General features: G+C 40.0%; 1 protein-coding gene across 4 annotated transcripts in view; it reads left to right on the top strand.

The window, feature by feature from the left end:
* The first annotated feature begins 250 nt into the window (after window positions 1–250).
* LOC100032884 (rho GTPase-activating protein 29-like) overlaps window positions 251–23,427 on the top strand; it is a 66,806-nt gene continuing 43,629 nt past the window's right edge. For 2 of the 4 annotated variants that reach the window (XM_007484999.3, XM_007484998.3), the window contains exons 1-2: window positions 251–469; window positions 9,137–9,462. In XM_007484999.3, coding sequence (XP_007485061.2) covers window positions 9,204–9,462 — 259 coding nt within the window. In that variant the 5' untranslated portion in view covers window positions 251–469; window positions 9,137–9,203. Of the gene's footprint in view, window positions 470–4,482; window positions 4,998–9,136; window positions 9,463–23,427 lie in introns of those variants that run through there. The other 2 variants (XM_016429040.2, XM_056819109.1) reach the window with 2 other exon arrangements.

Below are 23,427 nucleotides of genomic sequence, written 5' to 3'. Positions count from 1 at the left end.
AGTCAGCTACATTCGGATCCGCTAAGGCTACTCAGTCCAGAAGTATGGCGAGAGCTCCCAGGAAGCCAAAAGAATGCTCAGAGACGCTGGAGGGCGGAGCCAACCTTCTCCCCCACGCCTTCCTCCACCTGTTTCAGTACGGAACCTCAGCCCCGCCCTTTCAGGTCACGACCAATTGGCTGGGCCCCGGGGGGCGGACCACGGGCCGGCGGGAGGTTCGATGGGGGCGGGGCGGAGGCGGCTGTAGGGCTGGGGGTAGGGAGCGGGGTCGGCCTCCTCAGTAAATTGTAGCTTCGGGGTGGTGGCCGAATATCTGGTGGCGGCTGCGGCGGCAGCGACCGCTAGCTCGAGTCCGGGCAGAGAGCGTGGACTCCTCTCGGTGTACGGTCGGCTACGGGGCTCGGCCAAGACTCTGGAGGACCTCCATGTTCGCCCTGGGTACCGCCCGCGGCTCGACGATGCCCCTCCGGTGAGTGTTGCGGAGTCTCCGAGCCTTGGTTTGGCTGTGGGGGAGGAGATGGTGCGCAGGACACGAGTCCAGCTGGCTCGGTTTCGGGGTCCCTGGCTCGGTATCAGGGTCGCGGTCCCTGCTACGAGCTGTGCAAGGCTCCACGAAGTCCTGGGGGAGCTGGTCCCAGAGGCTCACACTTCGGCTCAGCCGGTGCGAGGCTCCTTGGTAGCAGACGGGACCAGACGGGACGGAGTGGCAGGTGCCGGATTGACCCTGTCAGCCGCTGGGCATGTCCGCCCTCCGAAAATTCCTGCCAGTTTCAGTCTTTCGGGCCCTGGCGACCGTCCCAGCCTGGTGGTCCTCGGGATCCTGGGCTCGGCTTTTGTCGTGACGGTTGCTTCTCTTGGCTTCTGTGGCCCGGAGCGTGAGGTCCGAGCCCCTGTCCCGATGCGGGGCTGTGCGAGGTCAGAGGCGCGGTCCGAGAGAGGGAGATGAGCTGTGTGCGAGCTCTTTCCTCCCAGCCTGCTGGCTACCGGGGAGCCTCCATCGCCCCTGTCGCCCTTTGCCGGCTCTTTTCTGGGTGTGGAAGTAACTGGGACCCCTGCCCCTGCTCTTGCCCGCGGGGGTTACTGTTACCTACTGAGGTTGGGCTGGAGATGGCAGCAGCTTCTTTCTTTCTTTCTTTCTTTCTTCTTTCTTTCTTTCTTTCTTTCTTTCTTTCTTTCTTTCTTTCTTTCTTTCTTTCTTTCTTTCTTTCTTTCTTTCTTTCTTTCTTTCTTTCTTTCTTTCTTTCTTTCTCTCTCTCTCTTTCTCTCTCTCTCTTTCTCTCTCTCTCTTTCTCTCTCTCTCTCTTTCTTTCTCTCTCTCTTTCTTTCTCTCTTTCTCTCTTTCTCCCTTCCTCCCTTCCTCCCCCTCCTCGCTTTCCGTCTACTTCCTGTCCTCCCTCTCACCTTCTTTCTTCCTCCTCCCCTCTTTTCCTTTCCTTCCTTTTCCCCTTCCTTCCATTTTCCCCTTTCGACATTTTCTTCCCTCCCCCTTCCTCCATTCGCGGAAATTCTTCCTGTCACCCCCCCCCCCCAAGTTTGTTTCTGAAGCGTCCCCTTCTCTCCACCTCCCCCCGCCTGCGTTTCCCTCCCGCGGCGGCGCAGAGTGGGGCTGGAGCCCTGGTCGCTGCTCCGGCCGCCTGGGGTGATCCCGAGGTATCTGGAGGCGGGGGCAGTGGAGGCCTGGAGCTTCCTCTCCCGACCAACGTGCGCAGTGCTTAGCGCCCGTCGGGGAGAAGAGGGTGGTGGGGACCGGACGAAAACCAAGTCGGCTTTGACAGCTGTCCCCCTAGAGCCCGTTGAGTCCCTTTGGCGCTCCCCTCCACCTGGGACTGCCAGATTTCCTCGGCTGTGCCCTGGGGGTGGCTTCTTTAATCTTGAGCTGGGTTGGGGGCAAAGACAGCTGGGGCAAACGAACTTGAAGACCCTCTAGCAAATCTCAGTCCTATGAACCTACCTCCTGGCAAAAATGTGCTGAAAGAGCAGATTTCTGAAATAACAGGAATTTTTTTTTTCCTGAAGAAGAAATGGGGAGCTGGAAGTGGCCAGATGTCACCATAAAAATTTAAGTCGTCAGTTTTCCACCTTCCTTTGGAAGTTCTTTTCTTATATAGGAAATACTTGAATCCTCAAGTTCTTAATTCTTGGAGAGAGACTTGTGACCCAAGTCATCCTGAAAGCTGAAGGAAAGCCAATCACAGGATGGGGGGTGGGGTGGGGGCACCCTAGCCCAAGGGTTTTTCTTTTTGAGTGATTTAGCCATGGCCCCACTCTTAGTCTCCTCAGTGGTATGGGAACCTTTGGCTACAGCCAGGGGACTTTGCCTAGTAGCACATTGCCCCTTGTGAAGTGAGGATTCTCCTACTAGAGGTAGTGTTAGGAGCCTGGATGTGGAGAGGGGCCCTGGGTTCAAATCTTGCCTTTGCTGGTTGACCTTTGAAGTCAGTTGTAGCCCTGGGCCTTCCTTTCTCATCTGTGAGAGTGAGTTGGCTGGGCTCAAAAGTCTCCTGTAGTTCAGATACTGACCCATCCCAGTTCTGTAACAAGGCATTTTTGCATTCCTAGTACATTTTTGATCTCTGCATCCAGTCAATCAACAAACATTTAGGAATAAGCACTTCCACTCTGTGCTAGGTACTTTGCTAAACTCTGGGGAGAATACTGGGAAAGGCAAAAATGGCCCCTGCCCTCTAAGGGCAGACATTGTAAAGAGAAGACAACATGTCAATAAAGCAATAAGGGCTGTATACAGAAGGTATGTTTGACCTAGAAGTTAAAACCTTACCCAGAAGGTAGTCATATTTTGGGTATTGTGGGGTGAAAAGGGCCCCATGAGAATTTGGGGAGAATCACTTAAATGATTTGCTCAGTTGTCTGTTTGCAGAGTTCAGACTTCAGCTGGGAGCCCTTTGGTAGGTTTCCAGAAGCGATGCTTGTCATTTCCTTTGTGTATCTTCATCATCTATAAGTACTTCTGAAATGAAGAATTGTGGGTAGATGCACATTTTGCTTATTTACGGTATTAAAAGTATTTTAATGTGGAAATAACTTTGAAGATTGTTAGTTCATGAGGAAGCTAGATTTTCAGTTAAGAAACTGAACTGGAGAAGATTCACATAGGAAAGTACAGAATGTCCCATGTTTCTGGCTCTTTTAAGTTGATATGAAAGCCAGGTGCCAGGAGAGAACTGGATTTGAATAGCATATCTGACCTTACCAACGTGCAACCCTGGGCAGTCACTTCTAAGGCACTCTCCTAAGCCAGGGGATACAGACCACAGTGAAATGGTCTTTGGCTTGGAGGAGCTTATATTCCCCTGCTGGAGACACCATATTCATACTTGATTCTAGGCAGGATCTGCACAAAATGAATACAAGGAAGGAGACTTCATGTAGAAGGTGGCACTAAAGAGGAGCTTTGAAAGAAACCAGGGTTTTCTAGAGATGGAGGGAGGGAGAAAGGCACCAGACATGGAATGCTATTTGAGCAGCAGTAAGAAGACCAACTTGAACTTTGAGTAGAGGAATGACTTGATTAGATCTAGGCTTGAGGAAACTCATTTTGGTGTCCGTCTGGAAGATCTGTTAGAGTGAGGAGAACATTCAGGAGGGAAGGCCAAATAGGAGTTTGTTGCAGTAGCCCAGGTGAGAGGTGATGAGAACTTATAAGAGGAGTGGTGGTTGCATGAGTGGTGACAAGGGGAAGCTAGGCAACAGAGATGTGACAGGAATTATTGGCCACTGATCAGCCTTCATAAGGTGAGAGACAGGATGTCAAATTCCCTCTTCAGCTTGGACTCTGTGTATCTTCATCCTAGTGGGAAATACTAAATATTAGTGCCCATACTTCTTTTTCTTGTATGCCTTGTCCAGTATTTATTATCTGGACCTCATTGAACAAGGTTATTATCTTTCTAGAACTCTTGGATGATTTTGATAAAGGCATGAATGAAAAAGCATTTATTTCATTGTAGATGGACTAAATGCTAGAAATTAAAATAAGACAAGGCTGACGATTCTACATTCATGGAGTTTCCATTCTAACAGGGGAGGGCAACCCAAAAGGGAACTAAAAAGTGGAGTAGGGTATGAGGACCTGTGATTTGGAATTGGTGAGCAAGTAACCTAGCTAGTTCTGGGCAAGGTAAGGTAGAACCCAGCACCACAGCTATAGGATCTAAGGTTCTAGAGAAGGAGAGTGAGGCTGCTGGCCATTACTGCAAGGCCCTTGATTCATAGATAGTCGACTCAAAAGATATGGTATAGAAAGAAAAGTTTGCATAGACATCCATGATTATTAATGTCCTCTCAGTTGCCTTTATTTGGATGTTAATAATGTCTGAAATTTTTTCATGTTTCGTGTCTTTTCTTTCAGACACCTTGCATATCAGTTCCTCAGCATTCTTAAACAAGTCTAGTTGCTATTGTGAATTTCTTTTCTATATACATGTCCAATTCTGTTTTTTTTTCTCATCTTTGTCCTTATAGGACCATTTCTGTCTCCTTTGCAAGCATATCTGAAATTGTGATTCCTAGGGTTTAAGTGTGAGAATTAACAATGATTTAGATGGAGAAAAGAATTTAACTGTTTTTTATCAAATTGAGCAAATTAATGCTCCCATGAAATTTAAATTTCCTACTTCTATGGTCTCAGTCCCTACACCTGGGTGAAATCAACAAGGTAGCCCCTGAGGGCAGGATTGGCAACCTCACTTTGTTTGCTGAACCATGGAGCTTTCATCCTTGAGGATACCACTGGAATCAGAAGGAAGAGGACCCTGTGTCTACTGTAGCCTTGACTCCTAAGAGCCTGGCTGGCTCCTAGCTGGCAATTAAAGAAGTAGACACCACAAGGACTACTGGTGCCGGGTTGTAAGGGCAAGAATTCAAACCTCACTACTACTAAGCAGGGGACTTTGAAGGTCTGAGGAGTGTGACCCGAGACACTGGCTTTGTGAAGCTGTGGCAGTATGAGAGGAAGAGTGAAAAAGGAGAGCCCACTGGTAAGTGTGGTTGCTGAGGGACTAGGGCTCATGAGCTGTAATTTCTCCCAAGGGAGTGGAGTTACTGTTACAGGGGGAGGTGGACTGTGTGCTTGTAGTTATAATGGCAGAATTGCCCTTGGACTCTAGTTGGAACACCTGGAGTCAATCATGGACTGGGTTTTGAGTGGGGGACTTTGAGTATATCCAATCCAAATATAAAAGGAGGAATTAACTAAGTAGGACATAGGAAAAAAGAAACACACAAAAAATTCTGAAACTTGAGGTAACATATTCCAACACACTGGGAACCCAGTTACTCTAGCAAAAAGCCAATAATTATTTACTCCTATTGATCTGACTGCTTTAAAAAGAAAAACAAAAAAGAGCAAGCAAAGGAGACCTGACTATTGATAGCTATTATGGGGACAGAGAAGATCTTGGTTCAAACTTAAAGGATAGTGAAATAAGAATACCTACTTCAAAAACAAGAAAGTAATATTATAAATGACCATGAGCTTAAAAAAAGGTTTTGTATAAAGACCTCATAAAAAAAACCCCAAAACAAATGAGAGAGGTTGAGGAAAAATTAGGAAAAAAAATAAGACCAATGCAAGAAAATCAAGAAAATTTAAAAGAAAGATCACCGAAATGGAAAAAGAGATTCAGAACCTCACAGAAGAAAATAATGTAGTAAGAACTAGTATTGGACAAGGAGAAGCTAATGATTTCCTAAGACAACAAGAAATAACTAAGCAAAATCAAAAGAATGAAATAATGGAGGGGAATATGAAGCATCTTATCATGAAAACAACTGACCTAGAAAATAGATCAAGAAGAGACAATATAGGAATAATTGGACTTCAGGAAAGTTACAAAAAAAAAAAAAACCTTTGATACCTACTGCAAGAAATTATTAAAGAAAAGTGTCCAGGAATTCTAAAATCAGAGGGTAAACTCAAAATTGAAAGAATCCTCTGATCACCACCCTAAAGAGACCCAAAGATGAAAATGCACAGGAACATCATTGCTAAGTTCTTCAGCTCCCAAGTAAGGAGAAAAACACCACAAGCAACAACGGAAAAAACCAATTTAAATACTGTGGAACTATAGTCAGAATAACACATGACTTAGCAGCTGCAACATTAAAAGAACACAAGATATGGAACATAGCATTTCATAGAACAAAAGAACTGGACTTACAAGCAAGAATATCATCCAGCAATGATGAGCATAATTATAAAATGTAAAAAATGGATATTTAATAAACTAAAGGAGTTTCAAGTATTCCTGGGGGAAAACACAGAATTCAGTAGAAAATTTGAACTATAAGAAACATACAAAGGTAATTAAAGACAAATCATAAGCAACTTAAAAGGTCAATGTATTTGATTCCTGTATGAGAAAATGCCATCAATGGTCCCTGGGAATAGAATCATTGCCTGAGTATTTTGAAGGAGCTTATCTGGGTGGAAGACTTGAGGTTAAGGTGAATATAATAGAATGAGCTGAAATGGTAAAGAATAGACCAAGAGGAGGTAGGGTGGAATGGCTATCTCATATAGTGGAGGAATGAGTACAGGAACTGCCCAGAAGGGTAGGAAGGTTAGTAGTACTAGAAACCCTATTTTTATAAGACTTGGGATAAAGAACAATATACACAGTTAAAAGGGAAAAAATCTTGACATACAAAGAAAGAGGAAAGTAGGGTGATGGAATAAGGGAGGAACCATGAGTCCACTTAGGGGCTGAAGGACCAAGAGAATGAAGGGTGGGGTTAAGAAAAAAGAAGGGCAAAGAGATAAACAAAGGGAGAGATACCTAGAAGGGAGTACATATCAAGAAATAGGACGTTAAGGTTAAGGAATAAGGGAGGGTCTCTTAGGACAAGATAAAGGAGGAATTTTTAGAATCCAACTCATGAAGAATTAGCAAAGCATGGTTATGGGGATAAGGAAGTGTTTTTGGAAAGGTGGATAGGGAAAGGGGAAGGAAAAAGGGAGGGCCCTTTGCAAAAGGGAGCCAATTTGGAATGAGAGGGCTAGGGGAAGAGAATAAGGGAGGATTTGGGGGAAGGGATATGAATTGGAGAAGTCTTGGTCAAAGGAAATTGGACTCCTGAAGAAAGATATAATGGAAAGAAAGGAAGAAGGGACAAACAGTGAGGAACAGAGTAGATGGAAATGCCCAGGAAGTAACAATGAAATTCATTATAAATAGATTGAATTCACCCATGGGAAGAAAATGGATAATATAAAGGATAAAAAACCAGGACTTGATAATGAATTGTTTACAAGAAACATACTGAAAATGAGACACATAGAACAAAGGTGAGGGATTATAGCAGAATATATTATACCTCAGCTGATCCAGAGAAGGTGAGGATAGTAGACACAATCTCTGACAGAGTTGGAGTTAAAATGGATATAATTGTAAGGGATGAACAGGGTAACCATATTATGTAAAGGGAGGGGTACTATGGATAATTAAGTATTACCAATATTAGACTTGTAGGAGGGCAGCTAGTTGCCTCAGTAGATTGAGAGTCAGGGCTAAAGAGGGGTGGTCCTGGGTTCAAATCTGGTATCAGGTACTTCCTAGCTATGTGACTCTGGGCAAATTACTTAAATCCTATTGTGTAGCCCTATTATTCTTTTGCCTTAGAACCAGTACTAAATATTGACTCTTGAAGTCTAAAGGTCTTCAAAAATAAAATAAAATATATTGGACTTCCGTGTACCAAGTTAACAGCATCCAGGTTTTTAAAGGAAAAACTAAATGGGATATAGATGGAAATAGATAATAAAATAGTAATTGCAGGAGACTTTAATTTTCCCCTCACAAAGTTAGATAAATCTAACCCAAAAATCAGTAAGAAAGAAGTTAAGGAAATGAATAAAACTTTAGATAAGTTAAATATGATAGATATCTCTAGAGTCTTTGCATACTTGCATAAGTCTAGTAGTAGATCTAAGTGGGTGGGACTATAATGGTTTAGAAACCCTACATATTCTGGAAAACATTTACTTTAAGACTCTTAATACTTTGGAGGTAATCCTGCATTCCTGAGGGCCTGTGGCATCAAAACAAAAGTTCCACTGGGTATGACCAGGTTTTGGAATGGAGTATGGTCCTGGCAACAGATTGTGTCTGTTGTCTAGGAAACCAGCCTAATTAAATATGTCTCTGGTAATGTATGATAACTGAGAACCAGATAGCTTAAGTTGAACAAATTAAATGCTGGTAGGAACATGGAGAAATAGGCCTAATATTACATTGCTAGAGCAGCTATGAATCGTTTTTTTTAGAAAAATCAAGATGGAAATATAAACATTTAAGAGTGATAAAGTTATTCATGCTCTTTGACCTAGGGGATCCCATTATAAGGATTTTACCCCAAGGGCATTATTGAGAGTCTAAAAAGCTAGATCATGTATGAAAATATTCATGGAAACTTTGTTTGTAATGACAGAATAACTGGAAATAAGACAAATGCAATGATTGGGGGAAATGACTGAATAGATTGTGATATTTGAATGTTATGGATTGTGGTATATGATTAGAAATGACAAATATTGAAAATATAAAGAAAATAAGACAACTATATAAAGAGAAGAAAAGAAAATACTTACTATGATTAATTTTTAAAAAAATACTACCAAAAATCAGGAGAAAAAAGTATCAAAGAAATACAAATCCAAAGAGAACTCAAAAGCAGAGGATTTTTATATTATCACCCATTATATAACTTACATATTTTTAAACAAATTGTAAACAATATGGATTTTTATTTTGAGCTTTTGCACATACCTTTTTTATGCATTTCTTGGTGGTTACTAAGTGCATAATAAAAAAAGTTGGAAAAAAAAGACAAAAGAGACACATTCTACTAAGGATGAACTTAAAAGATTTCTTACTTCAACAAATTATATATGCTAACAGCTGAAACAAATTCATCACTAAAAACCTAGATATTATGGAACAAATAGGATTACTTAAAAGGATATCATTAAGACTTGAGGTGATGCCCTGAAGAGCAACCATGCCTTCTCCCAAAATGTTTATTCATTCTCAGAAATTAATTTAGTAGTGGGAACTTAATAGGATATATTATGTTCCCATGTACTTATCCTTAATAATTGTCTTCTTTTTTCTTTAAGGATTTTAATTTTCTGTTACCAGATGGATATTAACTGAAAGGATTTCAGAAGCACTATAATAGTTGGGATGTTGCGGCAGAACGGTGGAAATAACAAGCGTGGTATACCATTTGCCCGATTCTCTCTATGCAATCTTTTTGCTCTTCCTAATTCTGGAAACTGGAGAATGGGCCACTGCACCAAAAGCAACTCTTCTACCAGCATAAATTCCAACCCAGATGGTTACAACTCCATTATTGATCCTGATTATGTCATTGAGATGCTGAATGATGTTAGGAAGTTTGCAGAGGTGTTGCTCTCTTTGAAAGAAGCTATCATCTCAGAAGGTATGTCCCTGCTATTTATGTTGTCTTACCAGCTTCCTTGGAGTAAAAATCAAATATGGGTAACTAGTGATGTTTATGTGTGTATAGCATTAGGAACAATACAATTTTGCTTCAGATATTGTCAGGTTTCCTTATTTTTAACATGTTTTGGTGTTTATATGAAGTGGTAATTGTTAGTTTGGGGTATTTTGCTTCCTCACTCAAGCACAGGGTAATCTCTCTCCAGTTTGGATATGATACAACAAATAGCTGGTAAATCTAAGCAAGCTAGAAGAGAATAGTACATACACTTTCTTTGGATTTGGCATAGAGAAAATTTTAGGACTCTGTAGTTGAACTCTTATCTAAATCGATTGTTTAACAGGCAGATGTTTTTATAATTCAGAAGGGCATATTGATATTTTAGTCTAGATTTACTTTCCCATAGTATTAAAAATTGTCCAAGATCATGAATTTAATTTTGTTCTTGCCTGCCAAATTAAGCTTATTAGGTTTCAGTCTTTTACTCAGAAAAATAGATATGAGGGAAATCATGAAAAAAAATTCAAAGGAAGGTGGCCTTGCAGTCCCAGATCTCAAACTATAATATAAAGCAGTGGTCATCAAAACAATTTGGTACTAAGAGACAGAAAGGAGGATTAGTGGAATAGACTTGGGGTAAATGACCTCAGCAAGACGGTCTATTATAAGCCCAAAGATTCTAGCTTTGGGGACCAAAATCCACTATTTGATAAAAACTGCTGGGAAAATGGGAAGACAGTATGGGAGAGATTAGGTTTAGATCAACATCTCACACCCTGCACCAAGATAAATTCAGAATGGGTGAATGACCTGAATATAAAGAAGGAAACTATAAGTAAATTAGGTGAACACAAAATAGTATACATGTCAGATCTTTGGAAAAGGAAAGATTTTAAGACCAAGCAAGAGCTAGAAAAAAAATCACAAAATGTAAAATCAATGATTTTGATTATATCAAATTTAAAAGGTTTTATACAAATAAAACCAATGCAACCAAAATTAGAAGGGAAGCAACAAATTGGGAAACAATCTTTATAACAAAAACCTCTGACAGAGGTCTAATTACTCAAATTTATAAAGAGCTAAATCAATTGTACAAAAAATCAAGCCATTCTCCAATTGATGAATGGGCAAGGGACATGAGTAGGCGATTTTCAGTTAAAGAAATCAAAACTATTAATAAGTACATAAAAAAGTGTTCTAAATCTCTTATAATTAGAGAGATTCAAATAAAAATAACCGAGGTATCACCTCACACCTAGTAGATTTTCTAACTTGACAGCAACGGAGAGTAATTGAATGTTCGAGGTGATGTGGCAAAGTTGGGACATTAATGCATTGCTGGTGGAGTTGTGAATTGATCCAATCATTCTGGAGGGCAATTTGGAATTTTGCCCAAAGGGTGCTAAAAGACTGCCTGCCCTTTGATCTAGCCATAGCACTGCTGGGTTTGTACCCCAAAGAGATAAGGAAAAAGATATGTACAAGAATATTCATAGCTGTGCTCTTTGTGGTGGCCAAAAATCGGAAAATGGGGGGATGGATGCCCTTCAATTGGGGAATGGCTGAATAAATTGTGGTATCTGTTGGTGATGAAATACTATTGTGCTCAAAGGAATAATAAACTGGAGGAATTCCATGGGGACTGGAACAACTTCCAAGAAATGATGCAGAGTGAAAGGAGCAGAACCAGGAGAACATTGTACACAGAGACTGATACACTGTGGTACAATCGAATGTAATGAACTTCTCTATTAGTGGCAGTGCAGTGACCCTGAACAACTTGGAGGGATATAAGAGAAAGAACACTATCCACATTCAGAGGAAAAACTGTGGGAGTAGAAACACCGAAGAAAAACAACTGCTTCATTACATGGGTCAGGGGGATATGATTGGGGATGTAGGCTGTAAATGAACATCCTAGTGCAAACATCAACAGCATGGAAATAGGTACTGATCAAGGACACATGTAGTACCCAGCAGAAATCCGAGTTGGCTACGGGAAGGGTGGGGGGAGGGAAGGAATAGGATTCTTGTAACCAAGGAATAATGTTCTAAATTGAATAAATTAAAAAAAATAGACACGAGTCTTAAGATTTAACCCAAGAAGTTTGTCATGGGAAAGAGTTGATAATTTACCTCCTGTAGAAGTTTTCAGAGAAAAACAATCAGCAAGCATTTATCAGCTCCCTAGAATGTACCAGGCACTGTTAAGTAGTAAAAATATGGAGATAAAAATAAAACTGTTCATCTTTCAAGGGATTTATAGTTAGTTATTGGCAAAGACATCACATCAACATTTTGTAAAATATAGATAACATTTTTGAAGGAAAGGCGCTGCCAACTGGGTGATGAGAAAAAGTTTCCTTCAGAAACAGTGTTTCTTGAGCTGAGTTTTGCAGGCACAGGAGGTTTTCAGAGCCAGTGGGGAGCAGGGTGTGCCATTCTGGGCATGGGGGAGAGCCATTTGAAAGACTTGGAGATGAAATGTTGTTTGTGAGGAACAGCACGAAGGCCAGTTGGCCTGGCCCCTGGTGGGCAGTACTGAGGAGGGTGGAGGGGTAGAGAGACATTGAGACATGACTCACACGGGCTCTAGGGGATCACTGAAGTGTCCTGGAATAGTTAGTGGAGTGACCTGGTCAGAAGTGGGCTTTAAGGACATCACTTTAGTGTCTGTGTAGATGGATTGGATGGGAGTGAAGGAAGACTTGAGGCAGGAGGCCAGTGAGAAGGCCATTAGGCCAGGCCAGGTGAGAGATGTTGAAGGCTGGACTTCTCGAGATGGCCATGAGAGTAGAGAGAAGAGGATGGATGTGAGGGATTGTGGGATAGAATGGCCAGGGTTTGGCCCAGAATGGAACCTGTGCACCGAGAGGGAATAGAGTCACGAGTGTCCCCTCAGGAGAAATAAGGAGAGCAGAAAGGGCTGGTTTTGTGAGGAAAGGTGATGGGGGAGAGTGAAGAGGATGCTGGAGCTGAATTCAGGAAGACGGGACTCTGAGTCCCTCCTCAAAGCCTTCCTAGCTGTGTGCCCCCGAGTGTGCCACTTACCACTGGGCAGTGGAAGCTGGACCAGCGCTCAGAAGTGTTCGCATCCCCCTGTAGAGCCAGAGAGTGAGAGGTAGGAAAAGGGTGGCCAGGGATGAGGCGTCTCATGGAGGGAGCCCCATCTCCCCGAGAGCAGGAAAGCGAGAAGAAGGGACTTCTTTCTGGGGCTTCAATTGATGTGTAATCATACATTTCCCTGAAATGAAGGATCTGTATATATGACTAGCCTGTGGTCATAATCTTGGCACTTCCCTAACCTTTGACCTTCTTACTTCTTCTTTTGGCCCTAGTTTAATGACGATGGGATGTGTTTGACCCCCCAAAACAAAAGGGAAGTTACGGCTTTTACATCGTTTATTTCTCTACTTTTGATGATTGGGGAATAGAGAATGCAGATCTCATAGGATGTTAGCTTGTGAGCTGGAAGAAAAGAGGGCATGTGATCCAGCTCCCTCGTTTTATATATGAGTTAATGGAGGCCCAAATGACTTGCCTGATCACACACACACTAAGTAGCAGGAATGGATTTTGAACCCAGATCCTCTGACTAAAAATCTGGTGCCTTTTCTTTTTTTTTAAACCCTTACCTTCCATCTTGGAGTCAGTATTGACTCCAAGGCAGAAGAGTAATAAGGGCTAGGCAATGAGGGTCAAGTGACTTGCCCAGGGTTACACAGCTAGGAAGTGGCTGAAGCCAGATTTGAACCCAGGACCTCCCATCTCTAGGCCCAGCTCTAAATGCACTGAGCTATCCAGCTGCCCCCTTGGTGACTTTTCTGCCCTGCTGTACCACTGAGACCTAAGTTTTTAATTTTTATAATCTTTACCAAAAAGTTATAAATGTGCTTTTGAGTATGTTTGGTCCAGATGACATGAAATGCACATTGATACACAGAAACACAGCAGCTAGTTTCTGCTTTGAAAACCAAGAAGTTTGAGGTGCAAAAGAGTGCTATGAACAGACACGCTTGTGACCAGTAGGAGACTGTCAGATTGCTGTCCCTCTTTCTGTAGGAAACAGGGCTTAACACAGGAATTATTCTTAGCTGAATTTGGTATGTTGGTGTTTTTAATACTGTATTAACTTGTATATGAAGTAAAACTCACTTTTATCTAAGGTATTAAATTTCACCCAGTAGCTGTCAGATTAGAGCGGATATGTGTAAGTTGGTTAGTTTTTCATTTAGGACATATTCTAGCCTTTGTTCCCTGCCTTTATTCCTTTCTTTTGTCACTCGTTTTACAAATATAAAATGTTGGTAATTTAAAACAAGTCGGTCTACTCCTGTTCACTAGAAGGTGTTTTTTTTTGATAATGGTTTTAATTTTTTGACCATCCAGAAAATAGGATGGGATTGGATAGAAGGCTCTGATGGGAGTGGAGATAAAATACGTATTAAGTAGAAGATAGCAAATGAGGACTCTCTCAGGAGTTAAAAAAATTAGAGTATAGAAACATGTTGAGTCACTGAAATTTAATCAGAAACCCCTTAAGGGTAATATACTACTGTACAAGGAGGACTTTTCTCTCTAATACTTAAGTACTTGATTGCATCTCCTAGGATTTAGACTTCCTAATGGGCAGCTCAGGTGGCACAGTGGATAGTGTCAGGCTTGACTCAACTTCCTCAGTTCAAATCTGTCCTCAGACATTTACATGCTGTGTGACCCTAAGCAAGTCACTTAACTGTGTTGGCCCTTAGATTGTCTTGTATGAAATGAGCTGGAAGCAGGAGATGGTCAACTGATCTGGTATCTTTGTTAAGAAACCCCAAATAGGGTCACAAAGAGTTGGACATGACTGAACAATAATGACAAATAAGCAGCCTGAAATTTATGACAGGCAAATTAGAAGAAATGAAAACTTGGTGACCAGTTATCAGGGAAAGCCATTTCTTACCACTTTTTACTTTTAAAGGTTGAGTTGTTTTTGTTTTGTTTTTTTAATGCCAAAACACCAAATGTGTACATTTAAAGAATAGTGGTCTTGGCAAAACCAGTGAATTAGTTTCAGGGTCATGGGGTTCAGGATACTTTATGATGAAATCTTATAGGGCTTTAAATTTATTGGGCATTTTAAAAAATTCAGTCTGTATTTTATTCTCATACATTTCCAGAGGTACCAGGGATTCTATTATTCTCTTTCAACATTGCCTATGCATTCTATTTTTCCTTAAACTAATTCCACATTTAATGGACATCATCTTCTGCCATTTAGAAACATAAATTCCTTTCATTGGTAGGCAGGAGAGGCACAGTGGGGAGCAGACTTAGCAAATGTACTTCTGTAACATTAAAGGTAAAAGTTGGAAGGAGAACTAGTAGTGAAGCATATTCAGAAGAATCAACCTTTAGAAATATGTGGGTTTTTAAGTTAAAAAACTTCTTTCCAAAATAACCCACTTTCCAAATATATAGATCAAACTGTTTTCTTGTGTCTGCTTGAGTAGATTAAATTTCAGTCATGTATTAAATCATGATGTGTGGTAGAAAGGGGTAGATTGGAGTCATACCTGGGTTCCAGCCCAGGCATTTTCATTTTTTCATGTGATCTAGACAAACACAACTGCTATTTGGAGTCTCTATTTTCTTATCCATGAAATAAGGCATTCAGACTAGGAATAAATTATATTTTATGACTATGTGATCCATGTGTTTAAATTTTGAAATTATATATCTTAGAGAATAAATACCAATCAGGTAAAATGACTGCTGTAGAAGTAAAGATTTGTTTGCCAAACACACAGAACCAATATTGAATCATTGTTACAACTTAGGAAATTATTCTCTTTTTTAGGTAGGATTTTTTTTTAATGCATATTTTTGTGGTGCTGTGTTTGTCAACAATTTTGTTTGAACCATGACATCAAGAAAAAGGATTCTTAGGGTAAACAAGTGTTGATCAACTGATTTCTAAAGATTTATGTATTCTTTTGTGCTGATGTCTAGAGGATATTTTGCATATGATACTTTATCAGATTGTGTTGCAGTTGACTGCAATTTGTTACTAAAGGTAGAAAAATTGTGGGAGATTAAAAGTATAAACTACTTCATTCTTTCTCTTTGATAAGAGAAACTATTTTGTAGAAATTCTCATACTATTTCTTTTTAGCAGAAGTTTGCTAATTTAGTCTTTTCAAAAGTTAGAGCAGATGAGGATTCTGCAATTTTCTATCTCCGTCCAGTATTATTAAGGTGCATAATGAATAATTACAAGGGTTAATTTTGCATCTTCCAGTAAAATGCTGAAGCACTCAATTATATATGTGTTTAAAGTTTAATTACAACACAGTAACACAGTAGATGAATATATTTGCAGTATAACCACTCATTCAAGTTTATGGTTAGTGACTACCTTGAGGTGTATATTATTGAATATTTCAGTTGTATAATCTATTTTAACTAATAAAAATTTTTGGTAGCATCTGAGTTCCTAAATAAGTTTTATATAGTTGATAATGCTTTAGATTTTTATGTCTCTCATTTTCAAAATGTACTTGAACTCATTTCCTAATTAGAAGCCTCAGATTTTTCTTCTTTAACAGATTTATACTACTTAAGCAGAGGAAACACTTGCTTTGGAAAATTAAGTATATATTACACTTGAGGGAAAGTACTTGGATGGCTAGATTCTAGGATGGCTTAGAGAGGGAAGAGATTTGGGGCAGAAAGACCCAACTTTGGGGGGTGGCTGGTAGCTACTGTAACAATCCCAGAGAGGGAGGATGAGGGCTTGAGAGAAGGAGCTGGCTGTGGCACTGGAGTTAGGAGACAGACAGGAGAGATGCTGGGTAGAAAAAGGAAAAAAAGTTTAGGAAGTGATTGTGGTTCTTTGGGGGTGATGAAAATGAAGAGTCAAGAGTGGCATCAGAGCTGCCTAGAGAGGAGAAAGTGGGAAGAAGCCCCAAGAAGGAGCCTTAGGGAATGCCCACAGTTCCCAGGCATGATATGGACAATCATCCAGCAAAGCAGATTGGAAAGGAACAGTAATACAGACAGGAAGAGGACCAAAGAAACTCACAAAAAACCCAAGAGGAGAAAGTATTTTAGGAGAACATGGCAGCCAACCGTGGTGCCATGCTTCAAAGAGGTCAGGAAGGATATGAACTGAGAAAAGGCCATTAGCTTTGGCAATGAAAAGTTCTAGAGAAGAGTTTCATTTGAGGGGGTAAGACTAGAATACAGACTCAATGGCTTGAGAAGTGAAGGAGAAAAGAGGCAGTAAGTGTAGACGATTTCTTCTGAGAGTTTGGCAGTGAAAGGGAATAGGGCCATAGGTGACTGCATGAGGGAATGGTAGGGTTCAAGGGTTTGCTTTTTTCATGTTGGAGAAGATATTTGCTTGTGTGTTGGGAGCAAGGAAGGAGTCTATGGTTGGGGTGAGATTAAACATTTCACATGAGATAGGGTCTGCTTGTGGGAGCAGAAGGGTAAAGGAGGAAAGGAACAGCAGCGTTGGGCAGAATTTGAAGTTTGAGGAACTGAATCAGAATCATGCCTGTGTCTTAGGACAAGTTTCTCAACCTCTTGGAGGCTTAGTGTCCTCATTTGTAGAATGAGGGGGCTGAAACAAATGATCTCTGAGGTCCCTTCCAGCTCTGGCACAGTGATTCTGTGCAGAAGGAATAGAAAATGATGTTGTTGGATTTTATGATGTGTGGACCTAAAAAAGAGGGTGCTGCAGGGTATAGAACTGCTACAAGGTCCAGGGCTATGATATGGAAGGAGAGGATAGTAGTGTGGAAGAGAGGTGTCATTCCAGTTAAGAACATAAGGATTCCTAAAATGGAACTGAGCAAAAGGTAAACTTGAGTAGAGTTGGTCATTGTGAAATGCTGATTTACTTTTGCAAGTCAGAGACGTTTGTTGTACAAATAAAATGCAGCTCAGAACCAAATCTTTTTCTTCTTTAAAGGCTATTGAGGTCAGTTTCAGATTTCCTCTCAAGTTGATGCTAGAAAAATGTTAAGAAGATATTATCCATACTACCTGGTTTAAAATAATACTGTTTTAATTTTACTTAAATGATGTTTTGAATTGATTGATAATGCTGAATCTCAAAATTATAAAGTTAACAATGATGCCATATTGAATAAAATAATTGATATTTTTGTGTGAGGCCTTTTCTCCTTTCTTCTCCTTTTTGCTTATAAAACTATTTACATTGGTAATGATTATTCCATGTCCCATATTGGTCTTCATTATTATTAATCATCTTATAACTGACTCCTGATGTATCAGTATTATCCAAAATTTCAGAAAGAAACCAAGACTTGATTCATAATTCCCTTCTAAAATATCAAGTCAAAATATTGTGCTTTCTTTCTTATGAGGCATTTAATAGAATTTAGAAGCTCTAAAATATCTGTGAATATATTTTTAAAGTATGTTAAAAGATTAATGTATTCTAAAGATTTAAAATGCATGACTGAGCACATCTAGGTTAGTTGAGGCTGGAATCTGAAGGCTAATACAAAAGTAGAAGGAATGTGCATACAACATATTGAAATTGATGAAAAGCAGCATTGTAGTAGACTTTTTCCATGTGGGAGTTAATCTATGAATATAAATGTAATTAAATTAAATGCAAAAGCAACAAAATGCCTTTATCAAGTTACTCACTATAAATGTTTGCTACTGATTTGAAAACTAAGTTGAACTGTTGCCTTTCTGTGATCATTTATTTCTCTACAAGGTCCTGAAATATTGAATGGAATTTAGGTTTAAAGGGGGCTCGAGTAGTCCTCTAGTCTAAATCATACTTAATTTTTGTAAAAACCACAATGAAGACATTGTCATTATTTACTCAGAGCATTTATGTCTTAGCATGCATGGATCTTTCTTAGAATCTTTTTCTGTTTAGTTTCTTATAGGTAATCAAGAGCAAAAGCTCTATCTTTTATTGGGGGGTAGCATCCATTTCTTTAAATACATATAATTTTTATTGATGTCTTTGATTTTATTATATTCCTTCAGGAATATTTTTCTCATCTACTATGCTAAGAGCCTTCTTTGTTAAGAAAGAGGGGGGAAAATTAGTTCAGCAAAGTGAATCAACATATTCTTCCATAGACATAGGCCCCTATTTCTACAGTAAAAAGGAGCTGTATTGCTCTGCTCAACTCATCATTAAAATTTCTTAGTATTCAGCTTATTTTAACTTATAGTTTCCTTTATACTAGTTTCTTGGTTCTATTTATTTCAATCAATAAGAGAACAGGCATTTATTCCAGGAACTTTGAGCACTAGCATATTTCTCCACATAACATCACTCTATAGAAATTTAATACTTTTTTAAAAATTAAGTTTCACATTTTTCAGTTATCAAAACCCTCTTTTCTTTATTTGTAAAGTGCTTAGCACATTATTTGGCACACAGTAGGTATTGGGTATAAATGCTTTTTTCCTTCCCTTTTTCCTTCCTCTTTCTACTCCCCATTGTGAATGAAAACTACCAAACTGTGCATATATACCCTTTGACCCATCAATACCATTACTTAGTCTAATGTTCCAGAGAGATTGAAGAAAGAAGAAAAAGATTCATGTACAAAGCATTTATAGCATCTTTTCAAAGTGGTAAAGAATTGGAAACTAAAGGAGTCCCCATCAACTGGGGAATGTCACATGTTAGGACATATGAAGGTGATGAATATTATTCCTCTGTGAGAGAGAAATGAAGGGAAGGTTTCAGAGAAATCTAGGAAGATCTGAGCAGAACCAGAAGAACAATTTCACCATAATAACAACATTGCAAAAAAAATGAACTTTAAAATATTTAGGACCTCTGACCAATAGAAGGATGAAACCTGCTGCCCTTCTCTAGATAGAGTGCTGATGGACCCAGTACAAGGTGAAGTATATTTTCTTTTCTTGGCTGTGGCTAATAGCAATGTGTTTTTTATTATTATACATATTTGTAATGGGTTCTGTTTTTCTTACCTTCTCAATAATGGGAGGGAAGGAGAGGATTCAGATCTGAAAATAAAATGACATTCAGTTTTTTAAAAAAGAGCATTAGTAATTTTTTTGAGATCAGTTTCTTTTGAATGATGAAGCTGGAAACCAGACTCAAGAGTTAAGAAGTTCCTGGTGTAGATGGCCTTCTCAAGGGATAAGCTAAAAAAAGGAGGAGAGCTTTAGGATGATAACTAGAAAGGATGGACAGTTGGTCAAGTGAGACTCTTGATAATGAATGAGACCATGATCAGGTTTGTGGACAGTAGGAGAGCAGCTAGTAGAGAGGGAGCTCTTGAACATAGTGACAGTAGACATGATGGAGGGGCCAGTGTGCTGGAGATGATGCGGAATGGGATCACTTGTGTGTGCAGTTTAGGTAATCGCTCTCCAATTATAAATATCTAGTCACCCTCTCCCTAACCCTTTACTGCTTTCCTAGATTCTTATTCAGCTACCTGTTAGACTCGATGGCTTCTGAGGGATTTTCCAACCCTGAAATCTATGACATGCCTTCATTTCCTTTAATTATCTTCCCTCGAGTCTTGTTTTGTAGTTCCAGTGCAAACTTCTATGAATAATGAGAGACATAAAGTCAAATATCTAGTGGTATGTGTCTCTTACATGGAAAATGACTGAGAATTTAGTTTCTTCTGCTTGAACTATTCTCTCTCTTCCAGCATCTGTTCCAGGTATTATTTCTTCTCTGTAGCCACTATAGGTTCTATAGTAGACTTTTCATATTAATGCCAACATTTGAGTGTGTATGTTCGTGTGGTATGTGCATCTTTTTGTTTCTGGCCCCCAAAAGGAACACAGAGGCAACAATCATATATATTTAAAGCAATTAAAGTAGTAGAGGGGCATATCATAATAGCTCATTTTTGTAGAGTTTCCAAATCACTTATTCATTATATTCTCTGAGAGAAATAAATACTACAAAGAGAGAAAAGTTAACTCTCATTCTGGATTATTGTTTTGAAAGTCAGAACAGAATCGGGAGTCCCAGGCCTTCTGAATTGAGGAGCAGAGCTCTCAGCAGTTCTCTATGTAGTGATGTGGTTCACTTCTTCCACTGAATTGTTTTGTCTCAACAGTTAAGACTTTTCCCCCTATTAAAATGGACGGTTTTTGATCTACTTACTGCAGAGCATCCACTAAAATGACCTAGAATACTTTATGCTTGATTCTGATTTCACTTAGGTGTGGAAACTCTTGATGTTGGAAGCCCCGTCTGACTCCCAGCTAGAGATGCAGATTGTCTGATTATAGTCTTATTGGGGGCACTGACAAAGTAACTGACTTGCTCAGGATCACATGGTTTGCCCTCCATGGGCTCCAATAATAGATGTGATCTGTCTTCTATTGCCTAGAACTGTATTTCAGTTCCATGTCACTATTCACATTTTTCCTCCCCTTTCTAGTTCCCCTTTCCCATTAGAATATAAGCTTCTTGAGGGCAGGGAGCAGCTTACTTGCTTGTATTTGAATCCCCAAGTGTCTACACATAGTCATTATTTATTTATTTACCTTTTCTTTTATACATTCATCTATCAGAATCAACACTTGACTCACAACTGGGGCCCTTTGAACTAACTGTATGACAATCCTTTCTTTTCTCCTTGACTCTCCTTGGCCCTCCCTACAGTAGTAAAGTTATAAGCCACTTCCTTCCTTAGAAAATCAGAACTCAGCATTTTATATGTCTTCTTATATTTTTATTTCTTTTCTTAAACGTTTTCTAATTACACTTTAATTTGGTGTGTCCCTCCCTCCCACCCCTAAGTTTTGCAGACCTCCTGGCTCCTGGCCACGTGTTGGCATCTCTGCCTGAGGATATCTGTTCAAAGTTTCCTTTCTTGACCTTGTGTACTTCACATGTCCCTTTCTTTCAGGAGATTACTTCCTTTCTTATTTGACTATGATAAGTAAATGAATAAAAACCATTTTTATGTGCCAGGCAGCGTGCTAAGTAATGGGATACAAATACAAAAGAGAGTTCCAGAATCTTATAATTTAATGGGGGGGAGACAATAAACGGGGAGCGGGTGTGCAGGGACAGTGTGTGACCAAGGCAGGGCATTTAGATCTGGGGAGTCATAGGACTGATAAATTAATTCTTAGGACAAGAGAGTCACATGTACTCTCTGGAAGCAGTGTTAGAAATGATTATTGTTCATTATTGTTCCAGAGCCTGTACAGAGTTGAAGAGGAGTGGAGGTAAACAATATCAAGTCAGGACGATAGCAGAGAAGTATGTTTGTGTGTCTGGAGGGACATGATGAATAGACACGATGAAATTTAACCTAGAAAATCTTTAGAGAACTTTATCATAGATAAGAAAGTGTGTTGTTATGTGTTATGAAGGTTGATGACCAATATGATGGTAAATAAAACTGGGAGGATAGTGGTGTTTCCACCCTTTCCTGAGTAGAGCAAGCACATCACTGTTGACTTTTTCCATGTTGATTGAAGCTCTGTGTTTTGAACATTGTCTCTTCTCCTCTTGGTGATCTCAGATACTCCAAAGGGTTCAATGATGATCTCTATACTAATGATTCCCAGAAAGAGAGGAGCAAGATCCTGGGCTACCCCTACTCTTTCCACCCCCTTGATTCCCTATTATCTCCAGGAGCAACTCAAAAATCTTCTCTTTGACTTGTAAATCTCTTTAAATCTGGCCCTTTCTTAGCTTTTATAGGAATTTAAAATTTAGGTTTCATGCTAAATATGAGAATTCTAAAGTGCTATTGTGGTTGCTGATTTAAAAATATTATAGGTAGAGTAAAAATTAGTTTCAGCAGTTTTACTTACCAAGAGGTGGAAAGAGTGAAAGTGGAAAAATGTAGATAAAGAGATAGAATGTACTGCCTAACTACCAATACCCTGAGTTTAATGCTAATGTCTCTGGACCACAAATGTGAATCTGAAAGCAAATCTCACCAGAATCCAGAGTCCTAATTAGGAAGCCAAAATCCAAAGAACCAGGAGATGCTAAAGAATCCACTGAGAAGCTTCAGTGCACACGAGGCTAAGACCACCAAGAACTCCTGCTGAAGAGTGTCCCAGCAAAGCTCCAATGAGTAGAGAAGGTCTCCTCACCAAAGAACCAAGGAGGGAATCACTGCACTCACCACTGCGGGATGCACAGAGTCTCCTTCTCCAGTCCGGAGTCTGAGACTGAATCCTTGAGCTGGCCTTTTCAAAGCAGTTTTCTCGAAGTCACTTTCTGTCGCTCCCCCACTTTACAGGAACCAATGGCAGTCTTTCAATTTGCCTAGCAGTGCCCAAGGGCAGTAGTCTCTGGAGTTGTCACCCACTCTAGCAAGTGACTTGTGAACTCTCATACTTAGTGACTGATAAGGTACCAAGTTGGGGTACTGAAGTTTTTGATTGATTCACTTAGAAGTTGCTGGTTGATGTAGAAAGAGAGTTTGATTCACTCTTCACACTTTCCAGGCTTCTAAGACTTGCCTTTTCTTTTTGGTGAAGTGAATCTAGCCTTCTTGCCCTTCTTCAAATATAACACTCCTCTTTCTTGATTCAGAGTTTTCCCTGCTGGTCCCTCATCCCTGCAACTCCTCCTTCCTTATCTCTAGCCTTAGCTTCCCTGCCTTCCATCAAGTCTCAGCTGCAGTCCTGTATCCTATGAGGTAGGTTTTTCAGGCCCCCTTTTCGTCTTAGGGTCTCCCTGTCCCACAGTGTTGTAGATATCTTTGTCCATAGTTTCCACACTGGCTTCTCTCTCAGACTGAGCTCCTTGGAAGTCGGCAGTTTTTTGCCCTTTTTAGTTACAGTACTTGGCACACTGCCTGACAGAGTAGGCACTTCATAGCCTTTAACTAGCATTAATACATGACAGTTGACTGACTGACTCTTCTGAGCTCAAATCTGACATCCCCAATTGCTCTTTAGACTTCTCAAACTCCACATGTCCAA

The sequence above is a fragment of the Monodelphis domestica genome, chromosome 2 (assembly GCF_027887165.1).
Source record: "Monodelphis domestica isolate mMonDom1 chromosome 2, mMonDom1.pri, whole genome shotgun sequence".
Taxonomy (NCBI): domain Eukaryota; kingdom Metazoa; phylum Chordata; class Mammalia; order Didelphimorphia; family Didelphidae; genus Monodelphis; species Monodelphis domestica.
This window is presented reverse-complemented; position numbering and strand designations above follow the sequence as displayed.